General features: G+C 34.7%; 2 protein-coding genes across 13 annotated transcripts; one reads left to right on the top strand and one right to left on the bottom strand.

The window, feature by feature from the left end:
• Nucleotides 1–98: 98 nt before the first annotated feature.
• On the bottom strand, nt 99–4,285 carry LOC110829138 (18S rRNA aminocarboxypropyltransferase). Of its 2 annotated transcripts, none has more exons than XM_022062544.2 (5): nt 4,150–4,285; nt 2,363–2,535; nt 1,613–1,826; nt 495–674; nt 99–251 (listed from the first exon to the last, which is right to left on the bottom strand). In XM_022062544.2, the coding sequence occupies exons 1-5, from the start codon at nt 4,283–4,285 to the stop codon at nt 169–171; spliced, it is 786 nt and encodes a 261-aa protein (XP_021918236.1). In that variant the 3' UTR covers nt 99–168. The 2 variants fall into 2 exon arrangements, with proteins under 2 accessions (XP_021918236.1, XP_021918237.1); XM_022062545.2 differs by lacking the exon at nt 4,150–4,285 and adding an exon at nt 2,635–2,937.
• LOC110829135 (nonsense-mediated mRNA decay factor SMG8) lies at nt 236–25,261 on the top strand. 11 transcript variants are annotated; one of them, XM_087353307.1, is made up of 21 exons: nt 3,414–4,137; nt 5,109–5,237; nt 5,485–5,606; nt 6,718–6,883; nt 7,616–7,738; nt 7,835–7,986; nt 8,925–9,091; nt 9,714–9,813; nt 10,502–10,695; nt 11,360–11,460; nt 12,024–12,281; nt 13,270–13,514; nt 14,327–14,542; nt 14,891–15,018; nt 16,917–17,006; nt 17,963–18,121; nt 19,440–19,671; nt 20,971–21,092; nt 23,004–23,184; nt 24,134–24,313; nt 25,064–25,261. In XM_087353307.1, the coding sequence occupies exons 3-21, from the start codon at nt 5,563–5,565 to the stop codon at nt 25,185–25,187; spliced, it is 2,982 nt and encodes a 993-aa protein (XP_087209433.1). In that variant the 5' UTR covers nt 3,414–4,137; nt 5,109–5,237; nt 5,485–5,562; the 3' UTR covers nt 25,188–25,261. The 11 variants fall into 11 exon arrangements, with proteins under 11 accessions (XP_087209429.1, XP_087209436.1, XP_087209433.1 ...); XM_087353303.1 differs by lacking the exons at nt 3,414–4,137; nt 5,109–5,237 and adding an exon at nt 236–335; XM_022062530.2 differs by lacking the exon at nt 5,109–5,237 and having other exon boundaries at nt 5,520–5,606.
• The last annotated feature ends 273 nt before the right edge of the window (nt 25,262–25,534 follow it).

The following is a 25,534-nucleotide window of genomic DNA, read 5'->3' as shown; positions in this document are numbered from 1 at the left end:
AGGCAGGAATTTATGCAGCTAAAATTTAATTTACTTTATATGTAGGTGACTACAATAGATGTTTGTGGGATATGAGTGATAAATGAAAATCAGGAATGTGAAGTATGCTGAAATTTTTTTTATTAAACTTCACAATGATCAGAAGGATCTACACATTTGTTCTCGTGATTATTTTGTATCACATAGCTCTTCTTCTTCATCTCTTATGCCTTCTTCTTCTTCTTCTGATGATGATGGAAAATCTGAAACATCTGCAGAGGACAGCTACTTTTAGGAGTAACTAAATCAGACATCTCTACCCAGACACCAATAACAGAATGATGCACTTTTAATTGGTGAGTTGGCAGAAGCTTTGTTTTGTAGTCGTACTCAAAAACAGTAAACATAGTGACACTTTGAGGTATAAGTAAAGACTGAATAAACATATCACAACTTTTTCATAGAGTTTTGAATTATTAAATAGCAAGGGCTTATCTGTTAAGCAGACTACTTACCTTGATAATGTGCTGCTTTTTCAAGGCGGGCCTCTTCCAGATATTTATTCTGAATAGCAACAACAGATGAGCTGTCCCCTTGGGATGCAGCATATGCATCTAGCAGTGTTTGGTTCAGAGTGATGAAAGATTTTCCCCATTTGAACTTGCTTAGATATAACTGAGCTTCTTCTTGAAAACCTGTTTATTCAACTAAATCTTCATTATTTATGCCTCAACAATTCAAATGTTTATATATTTTTCATTTCTGCCTACATTGCTGTGGAGAACATAAATACATATGTCATAAATGTTATTTCATAAAAAATTTCAGTAAGGAAACCTATCTGATGTGTAGTCTGTTTACATTTTTGTTGGTAGTGGATAAACCTTGAAGCTTATGCAGCAACACTTAAAATTTATACGTATTGAGCACTAGTTGATAGCAAGTTTCCATCCTGATATAAGGTGTAACAAGGGCCTTCTTCTTGTAAGTCAGTACATTAATTTAAAAAATAAACATAAGAGCAGTACATGTTCATGCTTCATAACTAAAGTTCAGGAAAAGAATACAATAAGTGCCAAGTGATTTATTTTTTAAAATTTGATCAAATAGTTTAGAAGTTGTAAGAGAACTGTCAAAATGTATGCTGTCATTCAGTTCAAAATAGTTTAAATGCATGTCTTCTTTTTTTAGAAACTACTGATCAAAATCTCTACAGTCACAATTCATGTATGAAACTTACCTTTTCACTACAAAGAAAAAGCATAGGTATAAAAAGATCTGGATCCAAGAAACATGACCAGGGAAATTCAGGTGATTACATGATAAAGAGCTTCATAGTTTGTATGCTTCCCTTCATCTTGAGTAAATCAAAGGGTCTGAGATGAAAGAAGTATAAAGGAAACAACAGATATGTATAGAATTTTTATTGGAGAATATATGGAAAGAGTCTGCTTGTGAGATGAAGATGTAAAAAATGTGTAATATTATGGGTATTACAAAATGGGTTGTAATTATGTTAATTGGTTGGGTCCAGTGGCAGGCTTTCGTGGCTTGATGTTCTAAACACAAGAAAATTTTAAGAACTTAATATTACTGGCTATTCAGGGATTTGTCAATGAGTATTCATCTGTACCTGTGATATGAAGAGCAGCTGCCAGGGCCTCCACACATGACAGGTGGCATGGCCGTCCATAATTAATTGGGTTTGCAGCAACAAGAAATGGTAAAAGGCGGCAATGTGTAGACTTCATTCGTGTGAAAGGTGTCTCATCAATTTTTGCCCACGAGCAGTCCACTACTGCCAAACCATGTGTTGAAATGATGGTTCGGTCACTGGGTGAGATACACTGGAATATAAGTACTATTTCAGAATGAACAGTGACCCTTTACTGTTCATTCCTCTGGTATCACATTTGCAAATTATTTTAATATTGTTAGTTCTGCCTAAAATTTGTCTACACTCAGATATTCACTAGCAATCCAGGAAGTTCCATACTAAATAATCCAACCCTTAGTTAATACTAAATTATGCAATTTGTAGTAGAAACAAGTATTTGTGCTGTGACATGGTCTACAACCTTGGCTTGGGCCAGTGAAGTATGTGTGGATTGTAAATAAATTCTGTTCTATTGGGCAAGGTGAGATTTCAGGTTCTCGCAGTGCTAAGTATAAAGACAGTCATCTTAATATTGACTAATATTTCCAAATGCATGTAGTAAAAGCTGACCAGATTTGGCAAGTAGCTGCTGCTGCAAACATTCTGAAATCCATTCATATTGTGGGCTGTTTATTTTGCATGCTGTTATGTTAAACTCTTGTACTTATGTGGCTTCTACACAGTGTATTAATATTAGTGATAATCGAAGAAGTCCTGGTTTCATACCTTTTCTCCCACTGGAGTCAGTACAACACCGCCAAATCGTTGCCCTAGCCTGAGTGTTCTGATGAGACCATGACGAGAAAGCTTGCGTCCAGAACATTTCTTTGGGTCACACTGACCTAAATCCCACATAGCCACAGGGAATTGTGCTCTGGTAATATATGGCTGTGAATTACCTGAAATGTTGGATTAACTTTCAAAATGCATTAGTGTTCTCATTAATGCAACAGAACTATGAAAAATGTACCAGCATGAGTTAAGATAAAATTTGATACCTAGTTTTAAGATCTGGTTGATGTGGCATTAATACAGAAGTGTACTGATTTGTGTTGTACCACTGATTTGAAGAAATTGTTCCAGGATATTTAATGGAAAAATAAAGCCAAAGTAAAACCTGCATAATGAAAGTGTCTGTTACATGTTATAGAAATTTAAAGAACAAAAATGTTATTACCATGAGAAGAATGAAAGAAAGAAATTTAAATGCTAGATAACCATGTTTTGTAACATATTACTAAGGGAATTATTGGATATTCAATATCAGTTCTAACTTGATGACTGGATAGAAATGTTACAGCAAATCATGACTATCCTCTTAAAACTTTGCATACCATGTAGTGTATTAGAATATAGAGTGAACAAACCAACAACAGCAACAGCATCTAGTGCAGCCATCTTGTCAATTACCTTTTATTTTAATTATGAAATTTGCTTGAACCATTTGACTGTATTAATTTTCCTGATGCCACTGATGATGACCTCTTGAGGTCGAAACGCGTATGGCAATAGTGTCCATTATAGTGTTAATAGTTGTTGGTTTGTTCACTCTATATTCATGACTATCCTGTTAAGTTCTGAAGGGAGCAAAGATATCCTTGGATGATCACTGATTTTTATCCATGGAATTTTTGTCTGGCAGAATTATTCAATGTTATGGTAAACATGTTGATGAGAGATGCAGAATTTGAGGTTATCATGGCAGTGAGTATGAATATGGCTTAGTTGTACTACTGTATAGTCAATATAAGTTTACCATTGGTTTGGAGGTAATTGCTGCCACCATCATCATGAGGGCGATGGTGGCAGGAAAGATCTCAAAAACGGTAGACTAGACAGTGCTACAACCCAAAAGAGAGCTATCAAGAGATATACTATTTTTCTGCCAGTTTCCACATGATATTGCAGACTTTAAAATTATTAATCTGTGTGAGAGATGACGATAGAATTATTTGTATGGTCATTCCATGAGCAGGGTTTGATGGGACAGTGTGGAACACCAAAATTTTACTTTTATTGTGCTGCTGATGCTAGGACACGTTCTACATCCTTGGCTTAGGCCAATGAAGGATTTATGGAATGTAAATAAATTCTGTTCTGCCCTCCCAGTTAATAACATTAACTTTTGGTTTATCTATTAAGAGATGTTCATTATTTTATCCCATATTGTGACTGAAACCGGTATTTATTATAGTTACGACAGGTGGTAGCATTAACCTGAATACGCATTTTAATTTTTTTTGGATAAATAAGATATTCAAGGCCTAGTAAATAAACACGGCACAAACAATTAAGAAAATATTGCATACAAATCAATCCTATCCCTTCTAGCTGGCCATGATTACCGATATATTACTTCATATGTAAGAAAGCTATACAACACAAAATTTATATGTTGGTATACGTGAAAATATGGTGGTTATGACTTTGGACGTACAATACAAATGTGATCTGCGTTTGTGTGCTGAAGTGACTGAATAGAATGTAAAACGTAAACTAAGGTACCATCCTACCATTGTCCTCGACTGATTCTTCTATTTCCAAACTGGAATCCAAGTCATTAGACTCGTCGTAATTTTTGTCTTTCGAAGTGTATTCTCTTCTCTTCCATCGGCTGTTTTTCCCTCTCTTCTGTTTATTTTTATTCATATTCAGATTTGGCGTTCCTTTAGTTACATTACATTCCAGAGTAATGCTAATACTAAATGCTTTGACAAATTACGTTACCAGTGAGAAATTCAACCACGATTATGATCGTACTACCATCCACATACATCGACCTCAAATGTGTGACGACAAAACACGCAGTAGGTTATGTCCAGTTATGTGTATGGCGGTAATATGAATATTATACTTGAATGAGATTTGAGGTTGTCACAGCAGCAAGTATGATGATGTCTTCTGGGTTGTGACACTGTGTGGTCTGGTAGAAGGTTACCAGTGTTTTAGAACTACTTGCTACAACCCAGAAGATACCCAACTTCGACGTTCTTCCTCTTATAGTACCTTTTCCGTTTTGGACAGGTCGATAGAATTTCTTTATGTAAATATTGCATTGAAGCTGTAAGACAGGAGTTAAAATCCCATGGTAAGATAAAATATCTCACCACTCATTTCTATATTTGTTTGTGCCTGTCTTTCCATTAATGTTTGAACAAACGAAACAACTTTTAGAATAGTCAGAATGAATAGAGTTTTTTTTTTTTCATGTTGTTGCATCCCTTCTATCCCAGCACTTGCCTGGAGGAAGTAGTGTCTCCAGGCTGAGACTTTAACCTGGAATCTCATGAATATGAAGCAATAGTACTAACCAACTGACTGTAACATTGAGTAACATGTTTGTAAATACACCATTTCCCTACACAAGAAAGAAAGAGCTATTATTTGTATTTTTGCTTTAGAAAAACTACTCTTGATTTGCTAAGTAGATGGATAAATGAATTATTTTACATGCTGTGAATTGATTTTCCAGTGTTGGAAATAATCAGACCCATGTTATGAATTAAGTGAATGACAGCAAACCTAATTGTTACACAGATCTTTATAGTACTGGATCATGGATAAACAAATTCTGTGTTGTGAATTGGGGATCTGAAAGTATGTAAGTGTGAATGGCAACACATTCAGAAAACTGAAAATTTTTAGGATTATTAGTATTTTATGCTTAGAAGTGTTTCAGAGTGGTGGGTTCTCATTGTTTCAAACACATATCAACTGTTATAACATTCTGTTCTCCATTTATTTAAACACAGTGTCATGTCAGTTCTACACTCCTTACTCCATGAGAAAAAGTCTAGTTTGGAAATATGTTTCCATTATTCTGAAAAGATGTTTTTTTCATCTTTCAGAGTACCAGAAATAAATAATTCTATTTTGCTTTCAGAAAGTTTCCAGTTGGATTAAGAAGGCAATAAAAGGAACTAAAAATGAGGACAAAAAAGTTCAAGTTACCACATATTCCTTCTGGAAAGTAAGTGCATACATGTTATTCCCACTCATTTTGTTAGCATAACGGTTATAGGCTGTGTATTGTGGTTAACCTTTTTGATTGAAGCATTTTTGTGAGGATCAAATTATTCAAATTTATTGACAAATACAGCCATGCATATAGCTAAGCAGCTATGTGAGAATGAATTATTTGATTAATTTGCCTTTTTTGTCAGAACTCTATAACCAACTTCATGGCACAAGGCATTCCTTCCATAGTTGACGGTTTTTCAGCACATCAGATCATTCCCATGAAAGCCTAAAGGTTGTTTTCCAAGCCATTTGAACCCAGTTCTTGTTTTCACACCATTTTCATAAGGTCCTTTGAAGTTGAATATTTTCTGAATAACATTTAAAGATTAATTTCCTCCCTGAAAGAAAACAGTGTGTGTCCATTACAAAGATCAGTTGTTCTTGTCTGCAGGTCTTCACCGCCGAAGTTGAATGTATAACTTTGGCTTTCAGTTTGCGGTTTTCACCTAAAAACCAAAGCTATATGAAACATCAGTTGGTTAAAGCTATTTACAGAAATAATTGCTGTTTACTCCAAGAAACATATGAACATGCTCTGTGGGAAAAATGTAGAGTTTATGGATTGTTAAAGCAGGTGGTGTGTATATTTACCACTGGGATTTAAAGGGATATCCTGTTCACCTAGGTCTTTCAAGTTAATTTTTTTTTTTTGCAAGGTTTCATATTAAAAATTTGTATGCATTTATAATTTTTGCAGTGCATGATATGTGTTCTAACCATGTCATTTTGATCATTCTTACAGTGTTAGAACAATGCTTCTGATGTAATTTTCTCATCACATATTACTTTATCATTCATATTTTGCTCTTTTCTTTCCTTTATTCCTGACTTCATATCTGTGTGGGTCATGCTGCTTTAGCCACAATCCTTCCTACTCAGTATTCATAATCTTAACATCTCCTATTTATACGGTGTATTTTGTATAATTTAGGTCTAATGTTTTGGTTATTATATTGTTACAAGTTACAGAGTTTTTGCTGCATATTTAAGATGCAGATACTTGTGTTCTAAGTTGAAAAAGATGTGTTGAAGTAGATTGTGCATTCTTGTTTGTTTTACAGAGATTTAGTTGGTGTGTTGGAGCAGAAAGTTATTGTGGTATCATTTTTTGGAAAATCTCCATACTCTTCATTGGGTTGCAAGGCTGGTTTGATTGATGGGTTTCCAGGTCGTCGAGTGTTCCATACATCACTGATAGATGACCCTGATGTTGATCAAGAACTTCTGGTGAGGAATATGATCATAATTCTTAATAGAAAATATTAATGTTGGTAAGTAAAGCATCACTAGTAAATTTGCAAAGTTGTCATTATATCTTATTTTATTGTGTGAAACCAGTTTTTGTTTAAAGAAGTTCATCAGAATTAAAAATTAATGGCATTGTGGCCTGTCTTAAGATTGCCACATGTTCAATAATGCTCAGTGCCTTTTCCAAGTAGTTGCAGTGGAACATGGATTTGTCCTTTATTATTTTAATGTCTGATACATTACTTGAACAGCAATAAGTTTTCCAGATTTACCACTATAACTGCTCTCCATTAAGACAGTTTCAGCTCTATTTTGGGAAAAAGAAACCCTACATAATTTTGGTGTGTTTTGTTATGAAAGACTGATTGTTTGAGTGATCATTTGGGTGGATGGATGTATGGGATATGAGGAAATGGAATCATTTAAACCAAAGACAGGTGAACAGTCTTGCAGATGGCAAAAATACTTAAAGAATTTACTGATTTGCCTGTTCACATAAGTATTATTAGGGCCATATCAATCAAGGAGATGACATATTGAGCATAAGAGGGGAAACAAGAAATGCCATTGGAAAGAAAATAAATGAAGTGAAAGATTATAATATAGTTGTGAGGAAGTAAGTCATGTTGAAATATGTTTAATTTTGATTACATATCACAACTTATTGTAGCCTTATGTTATCTGTACTACATGTTTCTTCTCTCCTTATAGTGTGATATTGAAGGATACCATGATCCTAAGCAACGTGTTATTTATCTTCACCTGCGGGGAGTGTTTGATGTTCATACTCTAATTAAATCTTATGACCTGTTTTCTAAAGAATTGGAGGAAAAGGTAAGACATTAATTTGGATAATTTCTGTAAGTTAAATCGATTTAAGAGGGTTGTATTTATCTTATTGTCTTTTCTTTTAATATCTGTACTTTGCAGGGTTACTTATCAGTATGGGCAGATATGAAGTATCGTTATGCTCGCGCACTTATGTTCCTGTTTAGTGTGTCTCATATACTTTTAATATCTCATCCAACACACAACTTTGATATCAGCTATGTGCATCTCTTTCGGGCTCTTGATGTCATGAGGTAAATATTATTCTGCACATTTCACAAGGTATTTTCTTATTAAATTAAGTAAGTGTTGACATTATTTGTGATATTTAAAGTTGTAGTTCCCCTAATTTATTATGTGTTATAGCTACTTGGTTATGTGTATTATGTATTTTACACTGGATTTAATATTTGAACCTGTTTGCTATAGTAAGTCTGGAGTCATTTTTTATAAATTGCCATAGCATGGGTGAATATGGCCACAGTTCAGCTCATAGTTTTATGATTAAGTTGTCATTAGATTAGGAAGTGTAATTGGTCCCAGAAGACAGCACAATGTGTGGAAGGATTTGGAAGTAAAATGGATTACCTTGAGCAGCAGACTAACATCAGATTTTGCCAGAGACTGGGAAATCTGGAAATGGAAATTTGCAGATGTTTTGGATGGGGTATGAAAAACAAATGATGTTTTTGTCCAAGGTTTTTGATGGTAATCAGGTTTAAAGACAGTCTTGAACTATTGGTAGATGACTTCTGCAACAGTGGTCTGCAACACAACAGAATGAGGCCAATGTGAGGCAAGCTATGTGTTTGATTGTCATTTGGTAGTAGAGACATTTTCACACATGGTTCAAATTTTACTTGTTACTTGCTACACTATTCTCAGTGAGAATCTTGAGATGCATCACATCTGGCAACAAGCTGTACCATGAATGCTAATGCGAGAATAATCAAATGACTGCTAGATGATCAGTGGTGAACTCTACCAGTAAAACAAGTAACAATTCGGTCTTTATCTGAAAGATTGTCACAGGTGATGAAATCGGGTGTTTTTTTTTGTGTAGTCCCCACTGTTCCTGTTCTCAAACTTAATATGTGATGTTAATTTATGTGACATATGAAGAGTGAATATAAGAATCGCTATTTAAATATTTTTCAACTTCAGTTGCTTTCAAATTAATTTAATTTTACAGACAGAAAGCATTAGGAGGATTCAGTGAACTTTTGCGGACCATCCCTGGTCTACCAAAGGAATGGATCATTACATGTCGGCCGTGTTCTCCTCGAGTTCTGTTCCTCTTTGAATCTTGCCCTGCAATATATCGTGAAGGCAAAATAGATGTAGCAAGAACAGGTTCAGGTGAGTCAGTGATTATATGAACTGAATGAGGTGGAGCTTACTGTGTGAGATATGATAGAGTGAACCATAAATCATGACACCTAAACAATCTGTTTTGTTACTGGATCAGTTACCAGGCAGTGGGAGTTTATACCCAGCAGATGCTTATCTTCATGTATGAACTCTACATGCCAGTAATATTTATTGATATTGGAAAAGTAACACCCTTTTACCCTGTTTTGATCCATTTTAATATTATCCTCCCATATATGGCTAAGTGTTCAGAGTGGTTTCCTTCCTTCGTATTATCTAATATAAGTTTTGTGTGCATTGTCATCTCTCCCATGTGTGGTACAACCCCCATCCATCTCATCCTTTGTGATTTGATCATCATAATATTTGGTGAAGAGTATAAATTCTCCTTACTGCGCGATTTATGTTTCTAGATAGACTGAAAAACAATTCTGAACTTTGTGATAGCAACATTCCCCAAGTTTAATCTGCTTGTAATTTCTTTGTGAATGCTTTTTTTTATTACAGCTGTCATTTCAAAATATTTGAACTTTGCAAGATTCTTGAAGGATTTATTGAAATATCAAATTATAACAAGAATTTATATGGAAATGTTATGTTTTTTGTTTAGGATCTGGTGGGAAATATCCATCTATAAAGAAACTAGAACATGCTTTGGAGGATCAGATATACCATATCCTACGTAAGAGTAGGGTCATCACTAATATCAGGTATGATGAAATGAGGTGCAATGTGAGGTGGCATTTTACTGAATCTAAGAATGTTAAAGTCATTACTGAGTTGAGATTTGATTTATGACTGTTTTATACATCTGCTACTAAACAGACCTATTTTTAGACCTTCCTTAACATTAAATAGCTTTGATAGTTTCCACATCATCATTAAGTTTTTTCACAGTGACCATCTTATAAATAAAATTTGAAGTGATTGTTTGGAGGTATGTATGTATGTTGGTACTACACAAATCCCAAGTTGGAGGACCACCACTAGTCACCTGTTTACAACTACTTGTTCAATCTTTTCACAGCTGTCTTGTATATCTAGATGTTGTTTTCTTCAAGTGCAAGCTGAGGATGCTGGCAACAAGAGACTCACTTAACATGGACTGAGGCTACTCATTAAAGTTTTTTTAGAATGTGAGAATGTCTGGCCTTTTTTGTGTACTTGTAGGTTTTGTGCTGTTTTATGTGCAAACCTTCAATTTATTGATACTCTGTCATTAGGTATAAATGAAGTAAGAGAATGCAAGTTATGTTGAGAATTATGATATACAGTGTATTTCATCTAAACTAACATGTAGATCTGAATCATCTGCTACAAAATAATAGTCCTAAATGCTTATTCACATATATGAAACCTTGCATTGTAAAGTGCTCATTAAATTTTATTTTTTTACAGTTCAAATTCCTTATTTGCAATTCCAGCAAATCAGGAATTTGTGTTTGTTCAGACAAAGGTTGATCCATCCAATGACGGAATTGCTCATATGGTGAACTCACTGGTGGACTTCTGCAAGGATCCAAATGGTGACTGTAACAGAAGTAATGAGGAGATTGTTAATACATTTTCCAAAATTCACTTGGAAGTAAATGGTAAGTTGTGCTGGTAAAAAAGGCATCCATTTATTTTAGGAATTTGGGAGTATCCAGACTTTCAAACTCAGAGACTACAAAGTAAAATGTTGTGTTTAATGCAATATTGAACTTTCCTACTCTCTCATCTGCTGTGCCTGGGAAAGTGTAGTATTGCTGCATTTTAGAGATCTGGCATAGTTCATGTTATTGCCTTTAAAGAGAATCATGATTTAGTTTTAGATTCCATTGGCTATGAAATTAAAGACCAGTGTAACAAAATGGTAATCTTCCTGAGTTCAGTAGCCATTCCTGTCGTGCATTAAAGCCCTGGTTTTCAATTTCTTTCACAGATTCTAGTACCTCAGCTGGCACATTTCATCTGACATTACATAATCTGTCACCTTTCATTTACATGAGCAATGTTGCTAAGTCTGTTGCTGCTGTTTGTATATTCACTTGCATAGCATTTAATTTAAATCAGAATCTTGAATATGATGGGCATATAGTTTTTTGGTGCAAATATTTTTGAAAAAAGGGTGTGATATTTGGATAAGCATGATGTTGAGCTCTACAAACTTTTGTGTAATCTGTAGGGTAATAAGTATTAAGTAGAGCCATGGCAATACTTTTCTGATTTTCAGCAAATCCTAATTTAGTGTCTTCAACTCTTTATCCTCAACAGGTCACAACTTCAGGAGCTTCTTACAGCAGCACATTGACCAAGCATTCACAAAAGGCTTTGATGATAATGTTGGTAGACATACTTCAGCTGGATATTTTGAGGTAACTTTATTAAGTACAGTGGAACCTCGATATACCACAGACTCAGATATACTGCGGCTGTGATCATGTCCCCAAATATGATTACATATGTTTTATATCAATGAATTTCTATGAAATGTTTTGGTTGCAATATAAGACTGTATTGCTGTAGTGTGTGGGTCTGCCGCTATGGATTGGTATGTTTCTGGTTTTTCTAACCTTGGGGTTATTTTGTTCAAACAGCAAAATTTAGTGAGCACCACTTTTGGTTGAGACAGGAAGTGTTGCATTGTTCTGATGCTAATTCTGTTACCTGCACAATTACTGATGGTTGGAAATTTAGAGTGGTCTGTGCCAATAGCATTGGTGAAACATGTACCTTAAATTGCATATATTTTAGTCACCGGATAAATATACATAATATCAGGGATTCCAATATTAGATAAATGTAAATTTCACATAAAACACAGGTACTAAAGCTGTCCCCTGAAACCTGCAATATATTATGGTTCTACTGTATTTGATTCATGAGGTAATTGAAATCTTATCACCAAATTTTAGTAATGCTGATAATCTGTGTTTAGATTCCAACAGCAGGTGTGTGGTTTGAAGTATCAAACAAGGCATACAGCTTTTTCCTAAGCAGTGACCAGTCACTGGATAAGGACCTAAACAAGAACAAATTGCAACAACAACAGCTGTTGCTGAGCTCACTGCATAGCTTGCTGGACACTGATGTCAGGTTCAGTGAGGGTCGCTGTGGTAAAGTTTTACCCCTGGCTACTGCCACCTACCAGGAGAACTTGCCTCCACAATACACACGAGATTATCATGAGAGCAAGGTAACTGATGAAGTTGACCTTTGTTAAGTAACACTGAATGTTTTGTATATGAAATTCAAGGTTTTCTTCATAGTAGTGAAAATGCCTTCTGGATTTTGTGCCTTTGTAGCCTTGTAGGTGAACATTTCTTGTACATATGTAAATATTTACATACATCTTTAATTACATTCCTTGAATCTATAAGTTTGTCAGATGGCAATAGGGTGTGGAATAAGTAATAATAGTACAATTCATATTATAAAAGATGTTGCTAACACAACACAGATAACATAAACTCATTAATATGATCATCAGCAACATGTTTCATACATATATGTGTTTAGAAAATGCCCATTTTTTCATTTGTGAAGAGGTATTATGATTATATTTTGTGTGAATGCAGAAAATTAGGTTACTGAGTTGGTTGGGACACTACAGTGAAAGTCTGATTTAATTGATTTGGTCTATGATGAGAAGACAGTCTCTATTAGTTTTGTATGTACAGTCAATTCAATAATGTTAAATACAGGAATATTTTTTAGTTGTAACTAGAGTGCTGTTTCATTATTTTCAGTATAACAGGTACTTTTGGTTGCCTTTTCCAATCATATAAATATATACTTGCCAATGTAACATAATCACTTTTACAGTATTTTCATAGAATGAGTCTGATTTGTTTTCTATAACTGCATAAAATTGCATTTAGTAACAGGCTTACTTGCTGCTGCTATTTTGAGTTGGTAACATTCCACTGGCAGCTGATGGTCACTATTGACTGGAAAGGAACCAATAATTTGGTAGTTACCAACTACCAGATTATTTGATTGTCTAAAAATATTTGTGTTTTATTCAGTTTTTGGTGTGACTAAACAATCTGAAAGTTTACAGACTTATATGGCGATTAGCCATGTAGTAATGGTGAGGATAAAGTGACAATTTGTCTCTCTTAGCATTTTTTCAAAAAATATGTTTTCTTTTTAAAAGTACTGGTGTTTGTATGTGTCTGTAGCTGGCCCACGCATTGTCTGTGTTTGCTGTTCATGCACGAGGACCATTATTTGATCAGTATACAACCCAGTTGGAGAAAGATTGTGATAAATACTGGAAGAATGGCCATCAGATGTGTGAAGTATTGAGTCTTACTGGAAACCCATGTACCAACCCCTTGCATCGTGGGGGTGGTGAAGGGGCAGGAGGTGGAGAACTGCAGGGAGAAGCTAATAAGACCCTTGATGATCCTGACCCTCCCGAAAGGTTTATTGTTTTTAGTAGTATCATTATTTGTATGTTATATAACAATTAAGAGAGACATGAGGAGCTTCATAATTTATTCTTCACTTAATATTATCAGGGTAATCAAATCAAGGATGTCAAAATGTTTGGGGCGTGGGAGAAATAACAAGTGCACTTAAAATTTTAGTCAGAAAACTATAAAATGGATCTTAAAGAAACAGGGTATGAAGGGTTGATGTGTCATCATCACTGATATTTAAAGCTAAGTCAAAGGTAAACTTGTCTCTCTGTCTAAGCAGCATCATTCCACGAAGGCATACAAAGAGCATGGAAGAAGAGCACATTTTTGAGAATGTGGCATGATGTAAAGCTGAATAACCATCTTCATGCTACAGCATATTTATTCCTTGGAGAAAGAGCCCTTGGTATCCATTGGATATTGACTATAAAAAGGAGAATTGTGCAGAAATTACATGTGAAAAAGAATGAGAGGGAGAGAAGAATTGATATGGGTTGGGAAATGACTAAATTGACTTGTAATCCTCATGAATCATAATTAAGGTATTGCAGTATATTTGAGAATGCTAGTAAAAGAATTATTTTGGTTATAGGGACCCACCTTCACATAATTATAGTAATATTATATGTGCTAGTTAATTGAGGAAGACTTCATAATTTCTATTACATGTATTTTGTATATGTGACCATGGTCATATATTGTGATCCATTTGTATAACTAGTACAGAAGAACATACCAAACACTATTTCATAATTTACCATGAAAGGTGTATTTTAGTAATATACTTTATTGGAGTTTTAAAATTGATTGATAGTCTTGACCGAACTCAACTTCCGCTGAAGGAACATTCAAGTGGTGTTCGTTATGTATCTGCATGCAACTGTGGAAGAAAGCAAGGCCCACGAGAGGATCCATTCACAATGCGAGCTGCCAATTATGACTTCTATCAGGTACTAGGAGAGGACTGTGGCTGTAATCATCTAGAGTCCATTCATTTCCCAGTGTTCCAACCAAGTACACAAGATTACAGGTATGAATCAAATTTGACATTCCTGTGAATTGCTGTATATATTAAAAAAGTGTAAAATGGAAAACATGTAACAAGCACCTTTTTAAACTGGCACAAGAATTATTTGATGCTAAGCTTTTCATCTGCATCATATTCCCTGATAAACCTGGAGAAGGTGACAGGCTTTAAAATTTGGCTTCAAATGGGATTTTGATGCTTCATATGGTACTGAAATAAAACCACAGGTAGTGAAGGTGTGGATAATAAGTGTCATCTATATGTTTCAAAATAGTAATGTCCATTTCTAAATTTGGAAGCTAAGAAAATAATTGATTTGTCAGTTTTTTAATTGTAACATTTTGTCTACAGGGCAGCCCAACTGTTCTCTAACAAGTCAGCTGCAGGATTTTTATGGAAAGACGGTGGGACACGTGGAATGGAAGGAAGAGAGTTAAATGTTAGTACACCGCAGGGAAACACACAAGGTTTCAGTTTGGGTATGTGGAAATTAAATCTTTTATGACCATCCTGTGATATTTTGTATATAGAATCACAGTACCAGCTTGTAAGGAATGGGATTTATGTGAATTTTGTTCTCATGTGGTGTACACAGTTTTCAGTTTGAGACAGTATGTTCCATTTCTTCTGTCCTAAGGCACAGTGCCTCTTGCGGAGTATTCTCCTAAGATATGTATACAGCATATCCAGTGCTAGATAGATTACATGAACTAGTGGTTAAATGTTGAGAGTGTTTGCTTCATATGTTCTGAAGTGGCAGCATGAAGTTTATCATATAAAGAAAAGTGGCAAACCTTTTAGTCTGGGGATTAAATGGGAATTGCATGGTGCCAAAGCAGGTTTGGGTTTACACTTCAGCTGTTATTTTCACTGTACTTTGTTGCACAATGTTAGAAGTGTTCAGTTTGACATTATTGTGGTGGAGGAGCCATGTCTCATTGAATGATACTGGTCATTTTATTGCTAACACAACATAATATTGAATGCAAGACTATAGTATAGGCTTCTTCATTCATCATGATTCCTTGTGGGATGTACTGTATAAGACAGATGCCTTAAAAAATCATTGTCTTGCAGCTGACAGCATATCAGTGTAGTTTTTCCAATTGATTTTTTTTACACATTTTCAGTTTCAGTAACTGAACTTTCGTGTTTGAAAATTGGGTATTGTATTTGTAGGTTATCCAGGAAGAGAAGAAAGCTTCATCACCAGTAATATTTTTTCACCAAAATGTCATGTTCTTCCAGTGATTTTGATGAAAATTCTGAGAAAATTTTTTTTGCTCCTGAAACATTTCTGTGCCATTTTGGCACATTCTTTTTAATTTTTAGATCTTTGGTCAAACTAAGACTTATAGTTCCTATTTTCATGTTCAGTTCTTCAGCTGTCTTCCAAACATTGAATCAATGATTAATTATTTGATTTGTTGTTGTTTTTTTCCTCTCCCCCATTTGAATAAGTTCCTGGGATGGTCATTCCTTTCATTATCTGTAACATCTTCCTTTCAGTCTTGAAACTGTTTAACCCACTTAGAAATTATACACATTGTTACTTCTCCATGAATTTGCTGTGATACTTCAGAAATGCCATTAGTATTTTTCTCCAATGTTACTAAAAACTATTGATTCTCTGCTTTTGCAGGATCAGTTCTTGAAACCAGAGAAATTTTCTTGCTTAAATAAAAGATTTTATTAAAATTAAACAAGTTTTTACTATATTGTTTAATGTATGTTGTTGGTACTCTATATCATTGTCAGAACATTGATAGCTCACATTTGATTAGTTGCCAGTAGACTGAGGGTGTAATATCCCGTGATTTGTGGTGGATTTGAAATTCTCATATCCTTTTGTCTTGAATTGGGTCAGTATTTTGTAAGTTAAAAGTTGATTGTAAGATGCTTTGATACAGATTTTACTTTCTTTCTATTTAAAAATTAAATGAAAATGTTTTATGTTACTGTCTGTTATTAAGTATAGTCACAGAATTTACCTTGTTTCATATTTGGCTTTCTGTGAATAATTTTATTCTGAATGATATAGTGATACATGGACTGCTCATTTTGAAAGTGCATTTTCATTACTGACAATTAAACCTGCCATTTATATTTGTAAAATGTACAGTAGCCATTCAGTGGCTGGAAATGTTATGCAAGAGTTAGTGGGTGATTGAGTCAGCACAACTCTTGCAGTTGAATTTTGTGACTTGAGAAGAGGAAACTGCAATAAGAAGTTGGTTTTATTTGTCTGATGAACAAATAGCTGCTACAGGTGATGTCCCGAAGAAGAGAGTCATGCAGATGATTGAGAATGACGGGTAACTAGACATTGAAAGAAATTGGATAAAATAAAATGTAACATTTCAAGAGTTTGTTTCAGTAAACAGAGAGCTTTGTACTTCTCAAACAGAAGGGACTCATGATGATACATTAGAGATAACTGAAGATGAACCAGAACCGAGATGCGAAGGTGAGAGTGAACTACAGATACCTCTGGGAAGTAAAACTAATGAAGATGTAGCAATACTACAGAGACTTTCCCTTATCTCTAATATATTGTAAAATAAAGTTTGAAAGTATTCAGATATTTGGACAAGTTGAAGCAGATGGCATTAGCATTCATAAAAAATTTCATGGATGATTTTTATGAAAAACTGTAAAGTGCTACTATTTAAATTATAAATTTATAGTGATATTCATTGTGTTGGGAACATATATATTTAATATAGCCTGAACAATATAAGATACATTTTTTATAATGGAACCTATTCAACATTAAAGTTCCCTGAAATAAATTATGTGGAGATCTTAACAATGTTATTAAATAGTTTTCTAGATTTTAGAAGTGTTGCAGCCTGCAGGTATAAGAAATTGTGGCATACAGCTTTGCACCGACTCTTTGTAAACTAATTACTTGAAAACGTACCCACTAATTAGAGTTTTGAAACAAAGGAGGTTTGAACCTTGCATAGAAGAGAATAAAGACAGTTATAGAAGGACGTCTCTCTCACATAACTGTGAGACAGATATGTGGAGTGTAACTGTAAATTGCTGAGCAGTCTTATTATACTTGCTGTTAACAGTGGCTTCCAAGATTTAAACTAATTTTGCTGTATAAACTTTGACTTAAATGTGGTGAAATGGAAGATTTGAGATCCATGGATCATTTCTCATGAGGACAGTGTTTCTTCTTATGAGATTAAGTACCCAAGTCAGAGGATGAGTATTTAAAAGGACAGTGATAATTTCCTCACTCATCTGAGTCCTCCAACCCTTACCCTCTTTCCTAAGCTTTCTTCCCCACCTGGTGTACCTTTACAAATCTTGTGATCATTAATGACATTTCAGTAAAGAAACTTTAAACCTGAGAAAAACATGAAGCAGCTACATTTCCTAACATGTTTATGTTATGTACTTCTGTTGTAGCTGGATTTGTGTCAGGCCAGTCAATGGGCAGTGATATTATACAGGAAGAGACTGTCAGTCGCTTGAGTCCAAATCCACCACGAGGTGATCACAGCCTGCCTGACACTAGTCATGAAATTATCATACAAGTCTCAGATGCTGATTCTGACTCTAGTAAAGGTAAATATTGATGCTCTTTTTAATAGTGTTCTTATAAGCTAATGGGTAGTCATGTACATCGTCTTTGTATTGATTCGTGTTTAGTAATTGGATAACCTTATATGTACAATTTGTTTGTGTAGTGTTATCCGTTGTTCCCTTCCTTTTGTTTTTGTCCATCTCTGGTCTGGTTGATGGACATATGTAACTGGTTTTCTGTAGTGCAGAAGTGGTCAGTGTCTCTGCTGGTTTGTTGAGTGGCTATTACATCATTCATAAAATGATTACCATTTTTGCATTATGGTGGTAAATACTAGAAAATTTGGCAGCAGGGATATATGTATATGTTCATAAGATTGCCATACTAAGTAATGACTAAGTATTTCAGTACAGTTTATTTTTGTGAGAAACCCAGGTTTATTTTATTTATTTATAGTTTATCTAATGATGCTTTTGCAGTAGCTCAGATTATATAGCTTTTGTGTTGTGGCCAAATTTATGGTACTGTCCCAGCATTTGCCTGGAGGGACTAAAGAAAACCACAAAGAACCCCAGTCAGGATAGCCGGTCTCCGGGCTGAGATTTCAGTTTGGAGAAACCCAGGTGAAGAATAGATACTCTGCTAGTAAACATATATAAGACAGACCAGAAGAAGAAAGTATCGAGGTTTTGATTGGAGGCAGCACTGATATTCTGCTGAATTGTCCATTAATCTGATATGAAACATCCTGCATGTACAAGTGAAACTGTGTTTTAAGAACAGACTCGTATGAAAGATGTGCCAATGAATGAGTCCATAACAATTTTTGAAGACATAATTTTACTCAGACATACAGAAGTCATGTTTACCATACTTATACTTAGTGACCTGTTTTTGTGGGACATATCATTGACTTTCATATTGTATTATTTAGCTAGCTCATCACCATGTTTATTTACTTGCATGTAGTAATATGGTAGAGTTTGAGGTCTGTGGGTTGGTTCTATTGAGCTTATAGAGTGTGGTTATTTTGTGCTTTTCTTGAGACTCAGCACACAAATCAGAAGATATTATATGCATAATGGCAAAGATTGACAACACATACATCTTGCTATTTCTGTGTTGTGCTCTTATAATGCATTATACCTTATATTTCAACATTTTTATGGGATAGGTTGTTATTTTCCTATATCTTACATTGTTATTTAGATCAATGTGTCTACTGAGATTTCTAAGCTACAGTATTTTGTGTAACCCGTTATAAGATATTATGTAACTGGCATTAGTGTGTTTCAGAATTTTTGATAACAGAGAAATCTTTTATTTTTTAGCTTTAACTTTTATTTGTTTATTTCTTAGATAAATCCTTGGTTCGACAGCCCAGCACTACAGAGTACCTTCCAGGGATGTTGCATGCAAACTCACCAGCTGGTTTGTTGCCACAGTTCCCATCTTGGTCATTAGTGTGCTTGGGACCATCATCCCTCTATTCACATAACTTGGGACTCCAGGACCAGCAACAGGCTGGATTACTTGGTGGCTCAGCCTACCTCTTACCCTGGGATGTTACAGTCAGACTAGAACATCACAGGTGTGGTATGATGATGTTATATGTGATTTAACGTGTGCTTTGCAGCAGTGTAGGAGTGCTTGTTGGCTCCTCTGTTTCTGTTCATCTAGTTGTCTAAGCACATTTTGAGTTTGGTGTTGATAGTTCTTGCTAAAGTTTATGAATTAAAATCATTTTAGTTCAGATTTGACAAGGTATGTATTTGTTTTAGGACATATTTCAGTAAATATTGGCCAGATCACAAAATGGTAAATACAGAAGTCATGGTTTTTAATGAGGTATTTTATATCATATTTATAATATGTGTATGTTGTTTCATTATAGCAAGTAAAATAATCAGCACTGTTAATTTATTTACTTTACATGTTTGGAAATTGTCATATAAACAGAGAGCTTTTTCCAGCACCTTTGTCATAGTGGCTTATTCCTAACTAGCTGCCACTGTATCAACTGTATTTGCAGTTTTTATTCTGAAGCTGTTAAAAGCAGGTGGTCAGTAAATGTACCATTAATCTATACTCTGTGCCTCTGTAATCTTAGAGAAGAAAGTACACATTGCAGAATGTACTATTCACATTATCTGACAGTTTACAGAATGGTGGCCAGAAGGGTCAGAGGGACCTTAATATGAGAAGCTGTGTACATGCTTTACTAAATACTATTATACAAAAATTATCTATTGCACGCAGTATGAACGGTGTGTACATGTAACACTGAACTGAACACTGCCACATAGAATAATATTTTTTATCTGTGAACACCTGCTTTGCTGTCCATTGCGGAATCCAGTCCAAAACAATCTAAGAAAAAATCACTAATGTGGAGTGCAGAAAAGTGATGGGAACAATAGCTATGAACACCTTATTTCCTTTCAGTTTTAGTTGGTGAGAAATGTCCATCATGTGACATACTTTGCTGTCATGCAGAAATGTCACTTCTGACAATGCAATATTTAACCTATATAATATTTTACAGTGTATCTTATGAGCAGTCCTGCTTGATGTACATCACACTCGCATACTGCTGAACTGTTAGCCACAGGGTGATTGTTCGATCAGCAGCCCTTTATTACAGGGATGTAAATCACCTTTCATGTACATTAAAGGTTAAATGATCTATTTAAGCAGGTGACTGAACCCAAAATAACTTAGTGTCACATCAGAGCAGGTACTAGCTACACAGGCAGCTGATATTATGCCTTTTAACACATGTTGTGGCAAACATATTCAGAAACATTTCCTTGTTTGTATGTGTGCTGTGTTGCGTGGCCATTTGTTGGGAGTCAATTTGTTTTTGTAACAAACACATTTTGATATTTAGGGATCGAGGAAGTGGGTGGCCAACTGTTGGTGATCAGTATGGCTCAAAGGGAAAAATGCAAGCAACCAATCAACATTCAGGCACTGTCTTGCGTGGTCGTAAAGGAAAAGGCGGAAATAAAGGTATAAATATAAGGTTATATGATATTTGAGGTTTTCAAGGGAATAAAATATGTCTTTTGGTCTTTTGAGTTATGTCACTGTGTAGTTCATGTAGGTGGTTACAAGTGTCTCTGATGAACATGATTATACCCATATACAGGCAAACCTCGATTTGCACCGATTCAGAATAACGCTGCTTTTGAAACCAGCAAGTCAAAAAGTGAAAAAAATATATTTTACTTTTATTTATAACGTTTTACAATGTTTCTCATACTGATTCTTATACTAAATTGTAATTCGTACATAGCCGATTTTGAATAAAAATTGTAAATACAGTCACCTCTGCACTCATTGCTAAGTAGTTGCGAGATAATCTCCTAAAAATCCGCCAACATTGTGAAACAGTCACGTGAGCATTGGTCTCACTTCACGGTGAGTCACTTGCATTCAGCCTGATAAGGGAGTAAGGAAAAATGTGCTCAGTTCGCTTTTTGTTGACACATTGAATGTGCTGAAAACTGTGTGCTAAACGTGTTTGTGTTGTTGTTTGACCACTATTCTGCAATAGCAACTGTTTTATATTTATAAATTGTAGAAGAGCCACCATGTCTGGTAAGAGAAGTGAATGTGTTGCTAAAAAGTTGCGTAGGTCTATTGCGTTAGAAGATAAGATGGACGTAATTCGTAGAATAGAAGGTGGTGATACCCGTCGGAATGTGTGCAGAAGTATGAAGTTGCCTCCCACTGTGACTACCATAATAAAAAATTCATATAAAATAAAACAGTCAATGCTATAGGCTACGAGAGTAAGTGCAACGGAAGTGAGTTATAGCAGAAGTAAACTTTTAGAAAGAATGGAGAAATTACTGTTGCAATGGGTGGATGACATGAATCAAAAAACATTTCTTTGACTGAAATTGCTATCACGGATAAGGCGAAGTCAATTTTTGAGGAACTTAAGTCGTCAATATTTGGGTACTGGAAACAAATGTCATTGACTTCCCTTTGATTTACATTATAAAAAGAGTTTCAGTTTACGCCAGTTCGTCCAGGAACATATCCCCAGCGTAAATCGAGGTTTACCTGTATTGTAATTAAAAAGTATAGTAAGTAGAATTTGAGGTTTTCATGGTGGTGAGTATGAAGATGGCTGTTTTCTGGGTTGTAGTGATTAATAGGATGGAGGCTGCAAAGACCTCTGAAATGTTGGCAAACTTCTACCAGACTATAACCCAGAAGATATCCATCTTCTTAAATAGTAAAGGCTTATAGTATCCATCACACAGTATTTATTCCACTGAAACTATTCTATTCATGTTACATTGAAGTCCCATGAAACAAAAGGACCTCATTGCACTAATTTTTTGGACCCTTGCACACAGTGTTTTGCCATCTAGTGTGATTACTGAGAACATTTAATTGCTCATTTGTTATGTTCTTTCATTGTTTTCTATGGGGTTTGCACACATTTGGATATTTCCTTTGTGGACAAACATCAACCAAAACACTTAACACCAAACTGGCATACAGCATACACATTAATATGAACATATGTTAAGCTAGAATGCAACAGAATTTATTTGAGAGTATTAAAAATGAAAATGCCAAGTAGATGACCATTGAGGAGATGAAGGATTATGTGGAAAGATCAAGTGAGCTAATGTATACAGAAGAGATTAGGGATAAAGTGGTGATAGTTTTAAAAATAGTGATTATGGATGGGAGTGAAAGGGAACACAGTAGGCTTTGTCATATGATGACCCATACAGGTGGTGAAAACATCAGTGGATAATGATGTTGATAATGCATGGTCCTGCAGTTTATAAAATGTTTTATCTATCCCTATATATGTAAACCTTACTGCACTAATACATGGTGATGAACAAATTATGAGAGTAACAGCCCATCCAACAACATATGTCCATATTTCAGATCTGTCGGAATTTGTGGTGAAGATTTTTGTGGGTGTGGAGTATGAGTGTCCTCGAGGTCACCGTTTCATGTGCTCAGCTCCTGATAAAGTCCTAAAGACAACTGGTTCTGGGTTGGTAAAGGACAATGGCAATAAAGTGACTAGCAATGATATGTCACTGTATTTCCCCTGTCCATGCAGGTGAGATATTACATGTTAACAGTACTCATAACTGATTTTACAAGATGTTTTCACATATTGAAAAAGTTATCACTATGATGTCTTGTTTACTTGAAGTTCATGAAATGAACACATTGTTGATAGTGCATATGTCCATCCAGTCATACATTTTATCTATGAAACTATTGAATGGATTTTTATTAAATTTTGTATTTGTGCTTACGCTTAAAGTTGGCAGGCAAATTTCATTTTGGTGTTTATGAGTTCAGTATTACTTAACACAAAACTCAAATCAGACTTTATAAATTTTTCCAAAAAGGATTCATCATGTAAATAACTAGGGTATGAAAAAATAACCAGCTTATTAAAATGTACAAATTTATTTTGAAATATTTTTTGATGTGATGTAAGCCTGCATTTAATAAAATGCAAGGCAGAGTAACATATGATCCAGTGCAGTTTATGTCTGTGCAACAATAGATTTTATCTTAAGTAGATAATAATAAGAAAATTCATCATTGTCTGTACTTTGTTCAAAATCAGAATCTGTGAAATGATTCTGGCTTGAGTTGGACTCTGTTCTTTGATAACTGTTCCATGAGTCCTGTGAGTTAAATTGCATTTTGTTGAATTATTATTATTATTTATTTGACTGCAAATGGGTTTTTACCTGGTGGCAGTGGTCCTACAATAAGACACAACAAAACAATGACACAGAACAAAACAATAAGACAAAAAAAATGAATGTATATTACCTAAGTGTGCTATTAACAACATAAGAAGATATGTAGGATTGAAGCTCTTTGCAGCAGGAAAGTATGTTGTATGAATTCTGCCTCAAACTCCATGTTATTTGTACATCAACAGAGTTTGTTTAAAATAGTCTGAGGTTGTTATTGTTTTGATTCTAGCAAGAGTACACAATACAGGGTATTTTATGATCTTATTTTACCGATATTTTTCTCCACAGGAATGCAAAGCCATTGGTAGCACAACTAATGCGCATACATGTTGTAACACCAAAAGCACCGATACACGTTACACTGAATCCCCGAGTACAGCCAGCTCCATCACCCTGCCCAGTATTTGTTACAGGTTGTGAGCAGCCTTTGAAACTCTCACAGAGTGCATATTGGGTTCTTCGTCTTCCGTATCCTTTTATATTATAGTTTTCTGTGATGTGTACATCAATCTCAATCTATACATTATTTAAGAATTTAGTCTGTACCTCAAAGAAAATACAACACTTCTCCATTTCAAGGATAAATTTATGCATTCTTCACATGATGTGCACATACAAGATGACCATGTTTGTAAATCTGTCTGCATTATTAAACTCAAGAACCACTAGATGGCTTTGGATGAAGTTTGGTATAAGGTCTAGCCTAATTTCCTACAATTAGTAATACAAACATGGCAGACAAATGAACTTGTGAGGTGGGATTGACATTAGCACTGCTTATTATAGGATTATAAAGTGATGTGTGATAATAGATTTTTGAAAAGTACACAGTTTTGGTAAGTAATTCTTTGAATAATATAAAGTAATAGCATGGTGGCTGCATGAAACAGAAAATTGACTTGACCAGGATTTGATCCCATGATCACATGCATATGTGTCCAGAGGCAATTTGTATTGTATTATATTATATTGTTACTGATTACAACACACATAATTATGGAACTGGTGTGAATGTCTTATTATTAATACAGGTTGCATTTTAATTTAATCAAAAGTACTTCTGCTTCAAACCCATTATTAAAGCAATAGATATGTGAATTAAGAAAAACTTTATTATAAATAGTGTCTTGGGTTTACTTATGTAAATGAAGTAAGTTTGTTTGTTTGTCTCTGTCTTTAATGCTTGTAGGGCTTTGTTGTCCTTAACCTTTTCTATAGCTATGTATATGCGGGTGAACATGGGCCATATGTGGCACCTAAACAACCAGTGCCACTAAACTATGGTCGTTTATTGGCAGGAGTATATGGGATCACAGAAGTACAGGTATCAGAAGAGAAATAAAGCCTTATGTTTATGTTAAGAGTACAGTTATGTTGTATTAATATGTATTCCTGTGAAATAAACAATACAACCTACATGAAGATAACCTGTGTAAAATAAGACCACCTTTCCATTTTTCAGTATAATGAAATAGAGTATGCACAAATAATTATTGAACACGTGCAATCCAGAAGTATTAATTTCTCAGTATGTCCTTCATGAACCATGTAAAATTATTTTAAGATTGGCATTGGCATTACAAATGTAATTTATGTTTGTAGGGCTAGTCCTATGATGTGCAGGGGTGATGAGTTTATGTGGAGCTCCATCACAGTATAATATAATTAAAGAAAAACGTTCCATACACA

Source organism: Zootermopsis nevadensis, unplaced genomic scaffold (genome assembly GCF_977971745.1).
Source record: "Zootermopsis nevadensis isolate Lab colony 2312 unplaced genomic scaffold, Znev_1.0 Znev_ptg000022l, whole genome shotgun sequence".
In the NCBI taxonomy this organism is placed as follows: domain Eukaryota; kingdom Metazoa; phylum Arthropoda; class Insecta; order Blattodea; family Termopsidae; genus Zootermopsis; species Zootermopsis nevadensis.
The sequence above is the reverse complement of the archived record's forward strand: the minus strand, read 5'-3'. Positions and strand labels throughout refer to the sequence as shown.